At 57.3% G+C, this 13794-nt stretch overlaps 1 protein-coding gene and 1 long non-coding RNA gene across 2 annotated transcripts; both read right to left on the reverse strand.

The window, feature by feature from the left end:
• Positions 1–2422: 2422 nt before the first annotated feature.
• LOC121349328 (translation initiation factor IF-2-like) lies at positions 2423–6925 on the reverse strand. Its single transcript, XM_041459607.1, has 8 exons — positions 6809–6925; positions 6652–6696; positions 6013–6124; positions 5089–5853; positions 4825–4960; positions 4299–4391; positions 2902–3132; positions 2423–2726 (listed from the first exon to the last, which is right to left on the reverse strand). Exons 1-8 carry the CDS (start codon positions 6923–6925, stop codon positions 2660–2662), a joined length of 1566 nt encoding a protein of 521 aa, XP_041315541.1. The 3' UTR covers positions 2423–2659.
• Positions 6926–6967: 42 nt separating this feature from the next.
• LOC121349351 lies at positions 6968–7845 on the reverse strand. The gene is made up of 2 exons (XR_005954508.1): positions 7314–7845; positions 6968–7168 (listed from the first exon to the last, which is right to left on the reverse strand). It is a non-coding gene; the product is annotated as an uncharacterized LOC121349351 (long non-coding RNA).
• Positions 7846–13794: the final 5949 nt, after the last annotated feature.

Genomic DNA, 13794 nt, shown 5'->3' on the forward strand with positions numbered 1-13794 from the left:
GAGCAGCCCCGCTCCGGGTCTCCGCAGAGCGCTGCGAGCGCCGGTCCCGCAGCACGCCAGATGAGCATCCCCCGCACAAAGCGCGCCAGGGGCCGGTCCTGCGGCATTTATGGGCGGGGGGAGGCGGGGCCCGGGGGCGGGGCCGGCACAGGTGCGCGGTCCCGCTTTTCTGTTCCACTACACACCTCAACCCTACCCTATTCCTCCATCCTTTCCCTCTTCCTTCCGTCCCCAACCGGGCTCCCCCCTGTCCCCTTTCCCTGCTCCCTTTCGCCCCCCCTCCAGTCTCTCCCCACCTGCCCTCAATCCTGCTCATCCATCCGTTCTTCCTTCCCCCGCCCACCCCGGCTCCATGATACCTGCCCCCTTTCCATGATACCTTCCCCCGTACACCTCTCACCTCCTTCCCCTCAACCTGCCGTCAGTCCGTCCTTTCGTTCCTCCTCCTCTGCTGCCCTGCACACCCCGACCTCTTCCCCACCTGCCCCGTGCTTGTCACCCTTTCCTCGACTTCCCTATTCCCGTTCTCCATCCCCTGAGAGGGGAGGACGGGGAGACAGGAGAGATGTGGGGGTGAGGACGGGAAGGGAGAGAGGTCGGTGTGAGGAGGGAAGCGGGAGAGTAAGGAAAAGGCCGGGGGGGGAGAGGGACGGTGGAGAGAGGGGGAATAGAAGGGAATAGCGGGGAAGAGACAGGACAGGAAGGACTGTGGGGGGGTCGGGTTTGGGGGGAAAGGAGAGTTTGAGGGGGAGAGGGAAGGGGCAGAAAGAAAGGGAATACGCGGGGAATGAAGGAGGGGTAGAGAGAGGGACAGGAGGGGAGGCCGAAGCCTCCGCGCCTCACCTACGGAGCTCGCACAGGGAGCTCCCGCCCGCACCTCGCTCTGAGTGAGCAAATGGCGGAAGGGGCGATTACCGGGGCCTAAATCACCTCGGCCCCGCCCCGCGCAGCCGCCCTGGGGCCCCGCGCACCTGAGCCGGGCCCGCCCTGCACACCTGAGCTGGCCCCGAGCCCCGCCCCGGGACCGCCCGGACACGCCCTCGGACACGCCCCTGGCACCGCTCGGCTCCGCCCCCGGTACCGCCCCTGGCACAGCTCGGCCCCGCCCCCTGTACCGTCAGGCTCCGCCCCTGGTACCGCCCCTTGTGCCTCCAGGCCCCGCCTCCTGTGCAGCCAGGCCCCGCCCCTTGTGCTGCCCCACCCACCTGCAGGCCCCGCCTCACGGCGCCCCGGCTCCGCCCCGAGCCCGCCGCCCCGCCCGGATGGGGCGGGGCCATGGCTGGCGGCCCCGCCCCTCACAGCGGGGCCGGAGCGGCGCTGCCCCGGGCGCGGGGCGCGGGGCTCGGAGGCGGCTCCGGGAGTGGCACCGGGGCTCTGCTGCAGGGCCCGTCGGTAGCTGCTGCGGGTCCCGGGGCTGAGGCACTCCATGGCCCGAGCCTCCCCGGGCCGGGAAGGGAGTTCCGGGGCCGAGGGGAAGGGGGGCAGCCCCACCGCGGCGCTCGGCCGGCGGGCCCTGGCGCTCCCGTTGCGGGCCGGGCAGTGCCGGCCACGGGCGTTCCTGCGGCTCCGGAAGGGGAGGGCAGCGGCTGCTGCCGCCCGGGGCTTTCCCCGGGGAGCGCTGGGAGCAGGGGGGCGGTTTCCTCTGGCGCAGGTTGGGGGACAGGCGGGAGGCTCCTCCTGGAGGAGGTTTGGGGGGGTCGGGGCATGGCAGCCCTGGAGGAGTGTGGGCTGTGAGGAGGGATGTTCACCTGGAACATCCCGTGTTCCCGCTGGGCTGTGCTCCCGGGCCGGGGCTGAGGTGTTGCAGCTGAAATAAACTTCAGTGATTCTCCACATCTCCGGGTGCTGCCCCACAGAGACACAGCACGGTGCCTCCATCCCAGTCCCAAGCACTTCCCATAAACTGGATACGGGAATAAATAAACTGGATACCCTTCCAGCTGCCCACTGCTCCTTCACACACGGGGTCACAGAGGTGCAGTGCTGGCTCTGAACTGCCACATGGCATGTTTTGGGTGCTTGGAACACTCTGAGGGGCTTGGGTTTGGAGCTCAGAAAGGGACCAGGTCCTGCATTTTCCACAGTTGAACTGAGACTAAATGTTGCATTTGGCCTTGAAACCAAGCTCTGGGGGTTGACCTTGGGTCCCAAAAGCACAGCCCGATGTTTGTGAAGCTCAGAAAAAGTCAAGTCAAGTCTAGTCCAGTGTTTCTGGGACTCAGAAAAATGAGCAAGTGCCACTTCCCGGAGACCTGGAAACAGCAGCTCAGGGGGCCGTTCTCAGCCCCCAAAGCCGAGGCTGGGGCAGGGCTGGGGATGGGGACCCTCTCTTGGTCTCCAAAGGCAGGGATGTCAGCACGCCCCAGGCTGGTTCAAGGGTCTGAGATAGTCTCAGGAAAGAAAAGCACTTGTCAGCAGCCCCTTTTCCACATCCAGCTGTTTATTGTGTACAACCACTACAACAGTTAGGACTTCCATTTAAACAATAACTTTATGACAGTTAATAGTTACAAGTGATTGATGACAGCAAGTCATTTACAACTTGGCCAAAATCCCAGAAAACTGCAATTAGCTGGAGCTTTAAATTGGCTAGTAACAAAAAGCAGCAGTTATTAAGCCAGAGCTGGAAGGAACTGGAGCAGCCATTAACTGGAGCATCTCAGTTCCAGAGCTGGACTGAAGAACACGCCACAGCTGGAGGTTCAGCAAGCTGGACTGGGAAACACCTGCAATGAAACAAGCAGAGGGAACAGACATCACCTGGGTCCTCAAATATCCTCAGCAGTGTGAGCAGGGGTCCATCAGCAGGAGCTGGGAGCACCAGGAACAGCTCTTGTCCAGAGTGTCCATCAGCTGGAGCTGTAACAGGCAGAGGTGTCCCTGAGGGAGGGCTGAGCTCACCTGCAGCACCAAGGTCTCGTGGCTGGATCCCCAATTAGTGCAGCCCGGATTCCAGGCGTGGATGTCCCTAAGCAGGAGCTGTGAGCAGCAGCAAGCCCAGGCTGCTCCCTCGGGGAGGGAAGGCAGGCCAGGTGCTGCTCTCTGCAGGGAGGTGGCTCCCAGTTCCATCCCAGAGCAGGAGAGAGCCAGGGGCTCTCCTGGGCACGAGGTGCAGCAGCGTCTCCTCTGTCTCTGCAACAAGGGGCTCAGTCAGCATCCCCAGGGTGCACAGCACAGCCCCACACAACCCACATGTTGTCCTGTCCCCCTCCCAGGCTGGGGCAGCCCTTCCCTCCCTGCTGCCCCTGCTCTGGGCACAGACTGCGCACTGAGGACACGGAGGGAGAATTCTCCACGGGAGAGCTCAGGGCTCAGCCCAAAAACTGCACATTTCTGCCCAGAAAGCAGAGGAGGAAGCACAGATTGCTGCAAGCCCTCTGCTCAGTGAGGGGCACTGTGGGAACCACACAACAGGGGGCTGTGGGTGGGCTGTGCCCACACAGGGCCTGGCCTGGCCCGGCGCCTTCCCCCGGCCACCCTCAGCCTGCCCGGGGAGCCACAGGCTGTGCTGCACATCCTGACAAACACCTCTGAGCCAGGACAACCCTGCCCCAGCCCGAACACACCACAGGGCATGCTCATGCAGCAACGCTGAGCCAAGCCCAGCACTAAGAAGCAAATGACACCGGCCACAAAGGGCCCAGAACAAACAGAAGCCCCCGGAGGGGGAGCAGAGCAGGATTGTCCCCAGGTGTCTGTGACCAGAAGCCAAACCAGCAGCAGCACGGGGTGGCTGCTGATGCTGTGGGGAGAAGCCACCCTCGGGTAGCTGTGCTGCAGCCCCTGCTCTCAGCTCCCCTCACAGCCACGGCTGCCACGAACGTCAGGCACAGCTGAATCCCACCCCCAGGTCCTGTGCTGACCCCCTGCAGCCAGGGCAGCCCCAAACCACACCACAGCAGGACAGGCCACAACCAGAAACCACAAGCACAACCATTTTCTTCCCCAGGAACAGCCAAGCACCATGCAGAGGCAGGGCACAGCCTCGACCCTGGCGCTGCTGCAGCCTGCTGCCAGCCCAAGGTGCCCCACAGCAGGGCCAGCACCAGAACCAGCAGCACAGCGCACTCTCCTCAGCCACAGCCTGGCACAGCCTCCTCAGCTCACGTGCATTGGGCCATTCCTTCCTTCCTGCCACATCCTGCCACCTTCCCCAAGCTGCCCGGGTCGGAGCACTCACCTGGGCTCATCCTGCCGTGCCAGCCTCTCCTGGTGCCACGCTGGGGCCGTGCTCCTCACCTGGGCTCATCCTGCTGTGCCAGCTTCTCCTGGTGCCACGCTGGGGCTGTGCTCCTCACCTGGGCTCATCCTGCCGTGCCAGCGTGCCCAGGGCTGCTTCTGTTGGGGCCGTGTCCCAGGCTGAGCCCCTCGGCCAGTCCCCGTGCTGTTTCCTGCATGGAGACACTCCCTGGTGAGGAAGAGGCTGGGAAGACAAAGCTTTTTCCCCAGCAGGAGCTCCCAATGCACACCACAGGTCCCTGCAGACAGCAAAATGCAGTGGTGAAAACAAAACCTGCCTTGAAAAAAAAACTGCAGCCAACCCTGAGGGCCCTGACCTGCCCCTTTTCTCACAGCGCTGCAGGGCCAGCTCAGCCCCCGACAGCCGCAGCTTTCCGGGCAAACAGGAGCCCGCTGCCCCTCAGGCTTCTCCTGGCTTTGCCTCCTCTCCCTCCCAGCCGCCCCCTCCAGCCTGGCCCGCGCTCTGGGGGCTCTGCCTCCCTCGGGGACCGGGCTGTGCCGAGCCGGGCTGCCGGGCACGGCCTCCGCACCAGGCACAGCTGCCTTGGGGACACGGCCGGTCAGGAAACGCTTCCCCGGACTTACCGAATCTCACGGGAATGACGCGGGGGCTGCAACTGCCCCATCCTCTGCGAGACCCCAGCGGGGGAGGCCCGTTCTGGGGAGCAGCGCCGGGCTCCCTCCTCGGCAGCTTCCCCGCAGCTGGACTGCTGCCGACATGCTTGGGAAACACCAGTGTAGGTTGGAGGTTCCATGGCACCTCCTGGCTCCCTTCTCTAGCGAGTCACGCTGTCCCGCGGGAGAGGCGCCAGGCCGGGATGGCCCCGAGCTGGGAGAGCCCGCACTCACCCGGGCCGAGCTCCGCAGCGCTTCGTCCACCGCCGCACACACCCAAAGCTCTCCCCGTTAAGCCCAGTGACCGTGCCCGTCTCTCCCGGGACCCCGCCAAGCCGCAGCTCCCGCCGGGGCCACGCCGGCCCCCCGGGAAAGGCTGCGGGGCGCGCACGGCGCATGCGCCGGGCGGGCCCCGTCCCCAGCGCTCCGCCCCCTCGGGGCAGCTCCCGCCGCGGCGCCCCCTGCGGGACGCACAGCGGTACTGCGGGAGCGCCCCCTGCCGGTGCTCACGGCCGGGCCCCGCCGCGCCGCTCCGCCGCCTGTGTCCCTGTCGGGCCCTGCCCGCTCCCGGAACGGGACCCGTGTCCCCCGCAGTGGCGGCCGGGTTTGCTCCCCGATCATTCCCGCTGAGAAGCGATCCCAGCTCTGCCCCGGTCCCGAACGGCCGCTGGAGAGGGGGCAGCCGGGTCGCATCCCACACCAGATCAGTTCGTGGTTCGATGGCTAACAAACCACCCCTGACCCGTAACCTTTGTTTCCACTTAGATTCGGCTCGGTTCGGCCGAACTGGGCTCGGTTCGGCTGAACTCGGAGTCGCTGTCTCCGTTCGGCTGAGCTCGGCTCGGTTCGGCTGAACTCGGAGCCGCTGGTGCGTTCGGCAGACCTCGGCTCCGTTCGGCAGAGCTCGGCTCGGTTCGGCTGAACTCGGAGCCGCTGGTGCGTTCGGCAGAGCTCGGCTCCGTTCGGCGCGGCTCCCTGAGGGCGGGCAAGCGGCGCCGCCTCACGTTAAACACGCAAAGCTCGGTGTTCTCCGGCTGCCGCGTCCCGCGGGCAGCCCGGCCCTCGCACGGACACGGACGGGAGCGCGGGATGGGCAGGAGATCATTAGGCTGTGGCTGCACTCGCGCTAATTAATGGGCACGAGAGCAGCAGCCTCACCGTCACGCCCCGGGGTGAGGGAGCTTGACCACAGCACGCCTGGGGACACAGGGATGGGCTCCTCCCCATAACTCCCAGAATGGGGATCACCCAGGGACCTGCACTGCAGAAACTGCAACAGGAACGAAAGCAAACCTCAAGCTAACACTAACAAACCTAGAGATACAAGCAAACAGACAAACCCAAACCAAAATAAAAAAAGGCTGGAGGGAAACCCCAATGTCCCGGCAGGCACAGACCACAGTGACAAGTCAGTTTCCCTCATCACAGTGCCCCGGGCTGTGACAGCTTCCCCAGCTTCACAGGGAGGGCGGCGTGCCAGGGCTGCCTGCAAGGAGCCTTCTGCACCAGGACAGAAGGCAGGCAGGGCACCTGGCACCGCGGAAATGTGGGAAGCCAGGCCCCAGCAGGGAACACTTATCAGCTGGGCAAAACCTTCCTCCTGGAGAACCAAAGGTTCTCTGGAAAAAATGGAGGTAATCCAGAGCAATCCATTCCTCCAGGAGATGAGGAGGAGTGGGCACCCACCCGGGAAATGGGGAGCCAGTGGTAAGTCTGTGTGTGTCAGCCCCTGCCTCGGTCACGGGCGGGAGTGTGGCTTGTCCTGGCCGTGGCTGTGACACAGACAGAGATACAAACTTGGCTGCCAAAGCCCTGCTGTCCACAGCAGCTGCCCACGGCGCACTGCAACAAGTGAGAGTGGAAGCTCAGAGCCAAAGGGAACACTCTCCTTTACTGTGTGCCCTGCACATCTCCAGCAAGGGCACAGCCACTCAGCAGCTGCCTGAGCACTCACGGCCCTGTCGGACAGCTTCCCAGCCAGCGCAGCACAAAGGAACTCGCGTGGCTGTGCCAGGGGCTGTATGTGCACCTCCACAGCCTGGAAAGAAATCAGAAACAAGAGAGAACACATCACAATTCCAGCCCTTCAAAAACACAGGAGGAAACTCAGTCACTTGACTGAGGGACAGCCCTTAGTCCTAGACGGTGCCAGTGCTTTAATTCCAGCTGTGCACATTTAGTGTTACTTGTAGCCGAGACCTGGGTGTTTCTGGCCCAGCCTCAAAGTCCAGCTGGAAACAGGGCCACATCCCTCCCACGGGTAAGGAGGCCTGTGCCTGGGCCCCAGCTGGAACATCACTGCTCACCGTGGTCACTACAAAGCAAAAATCCACCCCTCTAATGACAGCTGCAGACCAGTTGGGGCTGAAGGATATGGTGCTGAGGCATATTATTAACTTGTTGGCAAGAAGCTACCATTGATGTTAAAAAAACCTCAATATGAAATTGGACATGGTTACCTGAAACTGGGGTGGTTCTACCATCTTGCCAAGGTGGTGTATTGCACCCCATCACAAGAAATCTGTTTCTCCGACCGTTCTCTGAGACAGGCAGTCCCTAAAACCTCTGGCGGTCAGAAAGCGCAGGCTGGGAAGGAGCTGCCAGGGCCGTGGCCGTGTGCGGTATCTGTTTCCCCCTCTCCCAGAGTGCCGGAGAGATGAGAAGCATCTTCTGGCCGGGCGTGCCGTAAGCTGTCAGCCAGGTCTGCATCAGCTCCCCAGGCTCTGAAAACACAAAGGTGCCCGTGCCCGAGAGCTCCCTGACTGACACGAGTCCGAGCTTTATGTCAGTCCCCGGAGTGTGGCAGGACCGTCCCGAGAGCCCCGCGCACACCGCGGCGGGCAGTCGCTGTCCCGAGCGCTCCGCGTCCCGAGCAGCCCCGCTTCACGCGTCCGCTCCCGGCTCACTCCCTTCCTTCGCCGCCGGCTCCCTTCCTCCGCTGCTGCCCGCTCCTTTCCTTCGCTCCCTGCTCCCTTCCTCCGCTGCTGCCCGCTTCTTGCCTTCGCTCCCTTCCTTCGCTCCCCGCTCCTTTCCTTCGCTCTCTTCCTTCGCTCCCTGCTCCCTTCCTTCGCTGCCGGCTCCTTTCCTTCGCCGCCGGCTCCCGTTCTTCGCTGCCGGCTCCCTTCCTTCGCCGCCGGCTCCCTTCCTTCGCTGCCCGCTCCCTTCCTTCGCCGCCGGCTCCTTTTCTTCGCCGCCGGCTCCTTTCCTTCGCTGCCCGCTCCCGTCCTCCCCCGCCGGCTCCCTTTCCCCGCTCCCGTTTCCGTCCTCCCCCGCCGGCTCCCTTTCCCCGCTCCCGTTTCCGTCCTCCCCCGCCGGCTCCCTTCCCCCGCTGCCGGCTCCCTTTCCCCGCTCCCGTTTCCCTCCTCCCCCGCCGGCTCCCTTTCCCCGCTGCCGGCTGGCGGTCGCGCACGGTGCCCGCTGGGAGGGGCCGTGCGGCTGCGGCGCGCCCTGCCGCCCCGAGTGCCGCCGCTCCGAGACACCCCGGCTCGGGCGGGTTCTGCTGCTCTTAAACCCGGGGCTCTTGCCGCTTTATCTCAGTGATGCCAAGTTGAGGTCGGGTTGACCCGTACGAGACGGCAACAACTTTCCCCGCTCCAAACTCTCTCTGCAAGCTCTGCAGCGTCAGGAGCGTTGGTTTTGTCGCCCGTTCAGCAGCCCGGCAAAGCCACAGAGCCCGCTCTCCTGTGCAGCGGCTGCCGAGGGACACCCCGAAGGAAACAGGCCTGAGGATGAAATGTCCGTGCCTGCACACGAAGAATGGGTCTCTGCACCAGGGCCCCAGTGCAGCCGGGGAGGGAAGGCAGCACTGCGGCTTCACCTCCCCTGTGATTGACTAAATTTGAGATAGCCAAAGCTGTCAAGCAGCAACGAAAGTCTCACTGTGTGTGCTAGAAATCCTTCAGTGCTGAATGCACCTTGAACCAGCCTACTTGTCATGTTTCTTCTAGTGAGGCATTAGCATTAGTGTCAAAGCTTGTGAATGCGATACAGACATTATCCAGTGAATACATACATTCCCAGCTCAGTTTGGGTGTGCTGCTACACTGAATAACGTGGGAGGGAACGGCGGCTGTCACTTCTCCTTACGCTGCTGTTAAACACGATCACTGCAGGGCCTGGGCTGGCCTACCTTGCCAGGAGAGCTCTGAGGGGAGTGACAGAATGTTTAAAGTAATGAGATACTGCCACTGCAATATTATTCCCAAGTATCTATTTCTGACACGTTTGTTGGGGTAATTACTCTGGGTAGTATTTTTCACTTCAGGCATTAAGTTAGGCATATCAGCTCCATCCTGAGCAGGTGTCAGCACGCTCCCAGAAGGAATGCTAGCTTCTGTCCAACCCACTACAGAGGCCAGGGGCAGCGGTGCTGGTGCACATCTGAAATGAAGCACACTTTTACTCAGACTGCTTTGTGAAATTTTTGTTGAGAGGTTTCTGCACACCTTCTTGTGACATGCTGAATTTAGAGATGAGCTGATAAAGGCAGGAACACTGTTCTGTCATCACTGTCTGAGTTTTTGAAGATTTCAAACCCCTGCGTATTAAGTCCTAAAATTTTGACCATTACTTATGACATGGATGACACCACATCAATTTCTTTAAGGAAGGCCATGGTGCACAGATGCTGCAGACCCCCTTCAGGCACTGATGAAGTAATCCAGGTCCCCTTCTTCCCTCAACACTTTGGCATCACTGCATTTATTCCAAGTGCTGTACCCTCACATCAGGATTTATTTGGATATTCTACAAATATATGCACATACGTACATAAGCAGCTTTTATGTTAGCTACATATATCCTTCAATGAAACTCTCCATCATGAACCACATTTTCTCAGGTTGGCTCTGCTAAGATAATGAAGCTAAATTCAGATGGCCTGGAGCAAAGCCTTTGGCAGAGATGTGTTTTCATTCCTGTAGTCTAAATGAGAATCTTGTCAGGGTAATCTAAAATATCCCTGGACCCGACTTCCTTAGAAAAGAAATTGCACTTGGTACCATAATGACCTCAGGAAACAAAGCTTCATTTAAACTTAAAAGCATCAGCCACAATTAAAGCACTGCTTCATTTTGCTAGGATCTGTTTAAACCACTGCCAGTCAAACCGTAACAGGGGCCACTGACCTTAAGTTTCTAACAAGCAATTACCTCTAGCATGCTTCCTAAAAATTTAGTCCTTTAGTAAATTAGAAAATAAACCACCAAAACAAAACAAAACAAAAATAAAACAACAAAAAAAACACCCCAAACCCTAAATAAACAAACAGTACCTCCACTCTCCAATAGATGAGTCTGAGCAGGTTCATTCTACAGCACCATCTTTCATTATTATGGATTCCACTGAACTAATTACAGTCACCTTCTACCCAACTTCCCCCAAACCCAATAACTGTTGGGTTTTTTTAAGCAAGCATCTCTACCTCCACACATCAATTTTTTTTGATCAAAAACCCGAGGGGTTCCAGGTAAACAGCAGCAAAAACTGATGTTCAGAACAACAGCTGTTGTTGCAGTACCTCACAGAGATGCCCCCCAGGCTTCACTGCCTTGTGGCTCCCCTTGTTCTCCCTCTGGGGCAGTGTCACACTTGTGAGCTGCACATGGCCCCAAGCTCCAAGGAGGCACCTGAAGGCAAGCTCTAACAAACACAAGACTCACATCACCCCAGTTGACTGTGTTTGCCTTGAAGAGCCTTCAGTGTTTCAGTGAGTGTAAAATTGCACCACTCTAACTGCTGTCTCATTAAGCATCAGAATAAACAGCTGCTTATTTTAATGGCTTTCTTCAGGCAGTTGCTAACAGTTCTTCTGCCACATGCTGTGGTCTGTGCTTAAATATTATCAGAGGCTGGTTCTGCCAAATACAGAGACTGGTAAAAGCATCCCTGAAAGCACTACCAGCCCGACAGCAGCTGTATGGCATTAAAGAAACGTGACACAACTTTGGAGCCACTGAAATGGTAAAGCTGCCTCCAATCCAAATTTCCTAGCTAAGTTTTGCCAGCAAACTGCCTAGACCTTGGATTCTTCTCCAATAAATCCACTGATATCTGAGTATGACATTTTGCTTCTGCTTCCTTACGTGTTTGCTTCATGCTAGGAAGTGCCAGTTACATTTCACCAGTCCTGGAGACCCAGCTGCACATCTAAAGACAAGTTTCCATATTGCCTAATATCAGAGCAAAAAGAGATGCCAAACCTTACAGAGAGATTGTGAAAATGCAGGTAGAAGTCATAACAAACTGGCAAGCAAATGGCAATGCATTGCTCTATCCAACATAAATCAAAGACTGAGGAGATGAAGGAGAACTGCCCACAATTCTGTCCTTGCTCACGGAGCAGCTCCCCAGGACCCAGCTGATGATGAGGGCAGGTTTTTGTTCCTCTCACGTGGACCTGTCCTCTCACTGCTGAAGATTCTGTATGGTCACTTCCACTTCAGCTTGGGTGTTTATGCTCACAAAAATTCTCTAGAAATAGCAATAGTTTTTCAGAGCTTCTTCATTGCCTGTTTTTATAGCAAGCTTGAGTGTCTGTTTCTGATTTTATGCTTCACTGTTATTTAAGCTGCTGCTACACTGATTGTTTTCTCTAGCAGTTAAGGATGTAGGCTGTAAAGGAGCCCTTTCCAATAATGTGCTACAGAAAACCCCTAAATCTACCAGGCTACCACAAAAGGGAAATACCTGTTACTGTGGTGGGAGGGCATGAGAGTCATGGGGTTTTTGTTGTTGTAGTTGTTTTGTTATGGGGTTTTTGTTTGGGTTTTTGTTGTTTTGTTTGGGTTTTTTTTTTTTTTTTTTTTTGTTTGTGTTTATTTATTTATTTTTTTAATTATTACAGCTGCAATAAGAAGTCATGAAGTCTTCCACACCTTCCCATGTTTCCTCACCCCTTGGCATGATTTTACATCTCAGGGATTAGGAAACAGTTGTCTCCCATTTGCTGGCGACCTTATGACCTTCTACAAAATACCAGACCAGGTGCAGAGCAGAGAAGTCCGTGCTTTCCCATCTCCCAGTTGCCAAATCTGGTCAGGATTTCCTGAAGGCACTCAGCACACCTCCATAAACCCCATACCCTGCGTGCAGCCTTGCCACCCAGCCATGGGAACGCTGCTGAGAGAAACTGGAGTCCTTGCTGCCTGAATTTCCCTGTCCCAGCTTTAGTGCAGCACAGGCTCTTAGAGGTGGCTGTACCCAGGCAGAGAAAGAGGCAGCTTTGCAGGCTGGCACCAGGTGGTGTCACCTCCCTAGCAGAAACATGCTGGGAATGGAACACGAGGCACTGCACTGACCTGGGACAAACAGCTGTCTGCCAAGCTCCACAATGCTCCTAGATCCAGGCTCCAGTTTCTCTCCCAGGAGAGCTGCTGCCACCAACATGTGCCCATCCTTGGCCACAGGAAGCCAGTTACAGAGCTCATGCCTACCACACCAGACAAGGAAAGGGATCAGCACCGCTGTGACTCCTAAACCAGCCTCAAACCAAAGCACTTTCCTGAAAACAAGGGCAGGAGAAGCTTGTCTAGCCATTTTCTCAATGAAAGACTGCCTAGGGAACTTCCATCACCTTCCCAGCTCCACCTAGGCAGCACAGTTTTCCTGCTTCTGGTGGTTTTCCAGCAGAGCTGGAGTACTCAGGGTTACACTGATGTTACTCGGGTTACTCTGATGTGTCCCCAGAGTGCTGCTGGCAGGTCCTGTAAGCTCCTCTTGAACATAAAGAGCAGCAAGGCACCAGCTGGGACATTTCGGACATTTTGGAGCCTTACAAGGGCAGGCCTGCCCGCAGGCACCCAGCTGGGAAGCCCTTCACAGCATTCCAGACAATATTCCCAGCAGGAGCTGGGAAAGACTCGCTGGGACAGGTATCTGGGCCACAAAACTGCTGTCACAGGATGTTCATGGCCACACCGGCCAGCGCAGGGCTTCACCCACACCCTCCTGTTCAGCATGTGCCTTGCTCCATGGGGCAGCCTTTCAATTAAATCATGGCATCCTTCCAGATGCTTTTTATTAAAAGCCATCTCCATTAAGCTCCCTACAGACCAGGTCTGTAAAACTGTTACCTTCCCTTGTACCAAGGGCTCTAACTCTGCACAAGATTTAATAAAATAAAATAAGCCTCTTGAAAAATCAGTGGCTGCTCTGGCTTCCACCTTGACAAAAATCCTTCCATACAATCTAATAGATTAAAAATAACCCCTGGGTAGAAATTGGCTGAAATCTATAGACAGCAGGTGGGAAGACAGAGTAACACACTGCCTGCATTTTCCTGGGGCAACTTGCTGGTTGTAGAGCAACAGAGATATCCTTTCCACAGCCTGAGTGTGATTTGGATTTCTCCCTACATGCATTCTCTGTTGGGGCAATAGCTTTGGCTGCCAGTACTGTCAATTCACTTCAGCTTGCAGAACTCAAGACAACAGTGCTCATAAAAGAGCCACGAAAGGCAGTGTGCACGGAGCTGCACAGAAACCAAGAGGTCTACAGCAAGTCTCAGACTATTTTAAAAACCTCCCACTCCTGCTGATTTACTGCCTATCCCCCTAAACGTTCACCAACAGCTGTCTTTTTAGCAGGGTTCTTCCAGCAACACAGCTCCATATACTTCCATATTTTCCATACCAAGCTCCACTTACACCCAGTTGCAATGCAATGCCAAAGAAGCAGTTACCTGGGTTATCAGGGCACCAGGATGCAGCTCCCAGTTTCACTCCTGAGCACACTTAGTGTTGCAGCATTTACAGCTGTGTAAACATCAGCAGAATGCCCTCATGGAATGATCTGGAGCCAAAGCCAAGTGCTGCAGAAAGCTTACAGTTGCAGAATCATGTTAGCTAGCCCGCTTTGGGGTAAAAAGGAGTTTCCTTAACAATTACATATTCTCCCAGCAAATAAATTCTCCAGTATTCTCCAAGCAAATAAATCCCAAAT

Source organism: Pyrgilauda ruficollis, unplaced genomic scaffold (genome assembly GCF_017590135.1).
Source record: "Pyrgilauda ruficollis isolate IOZ18807 unplaced genomic scaffold, ASM1759013v1 scaffold139, whole genome shotgun sequence".
Lineage (NCBI taxonomy): Eukaryota > Metazoa > Chordata > Aves > Passeriformes > Passeridae > Pyrgilauda > Pyrgilauda ruficollis.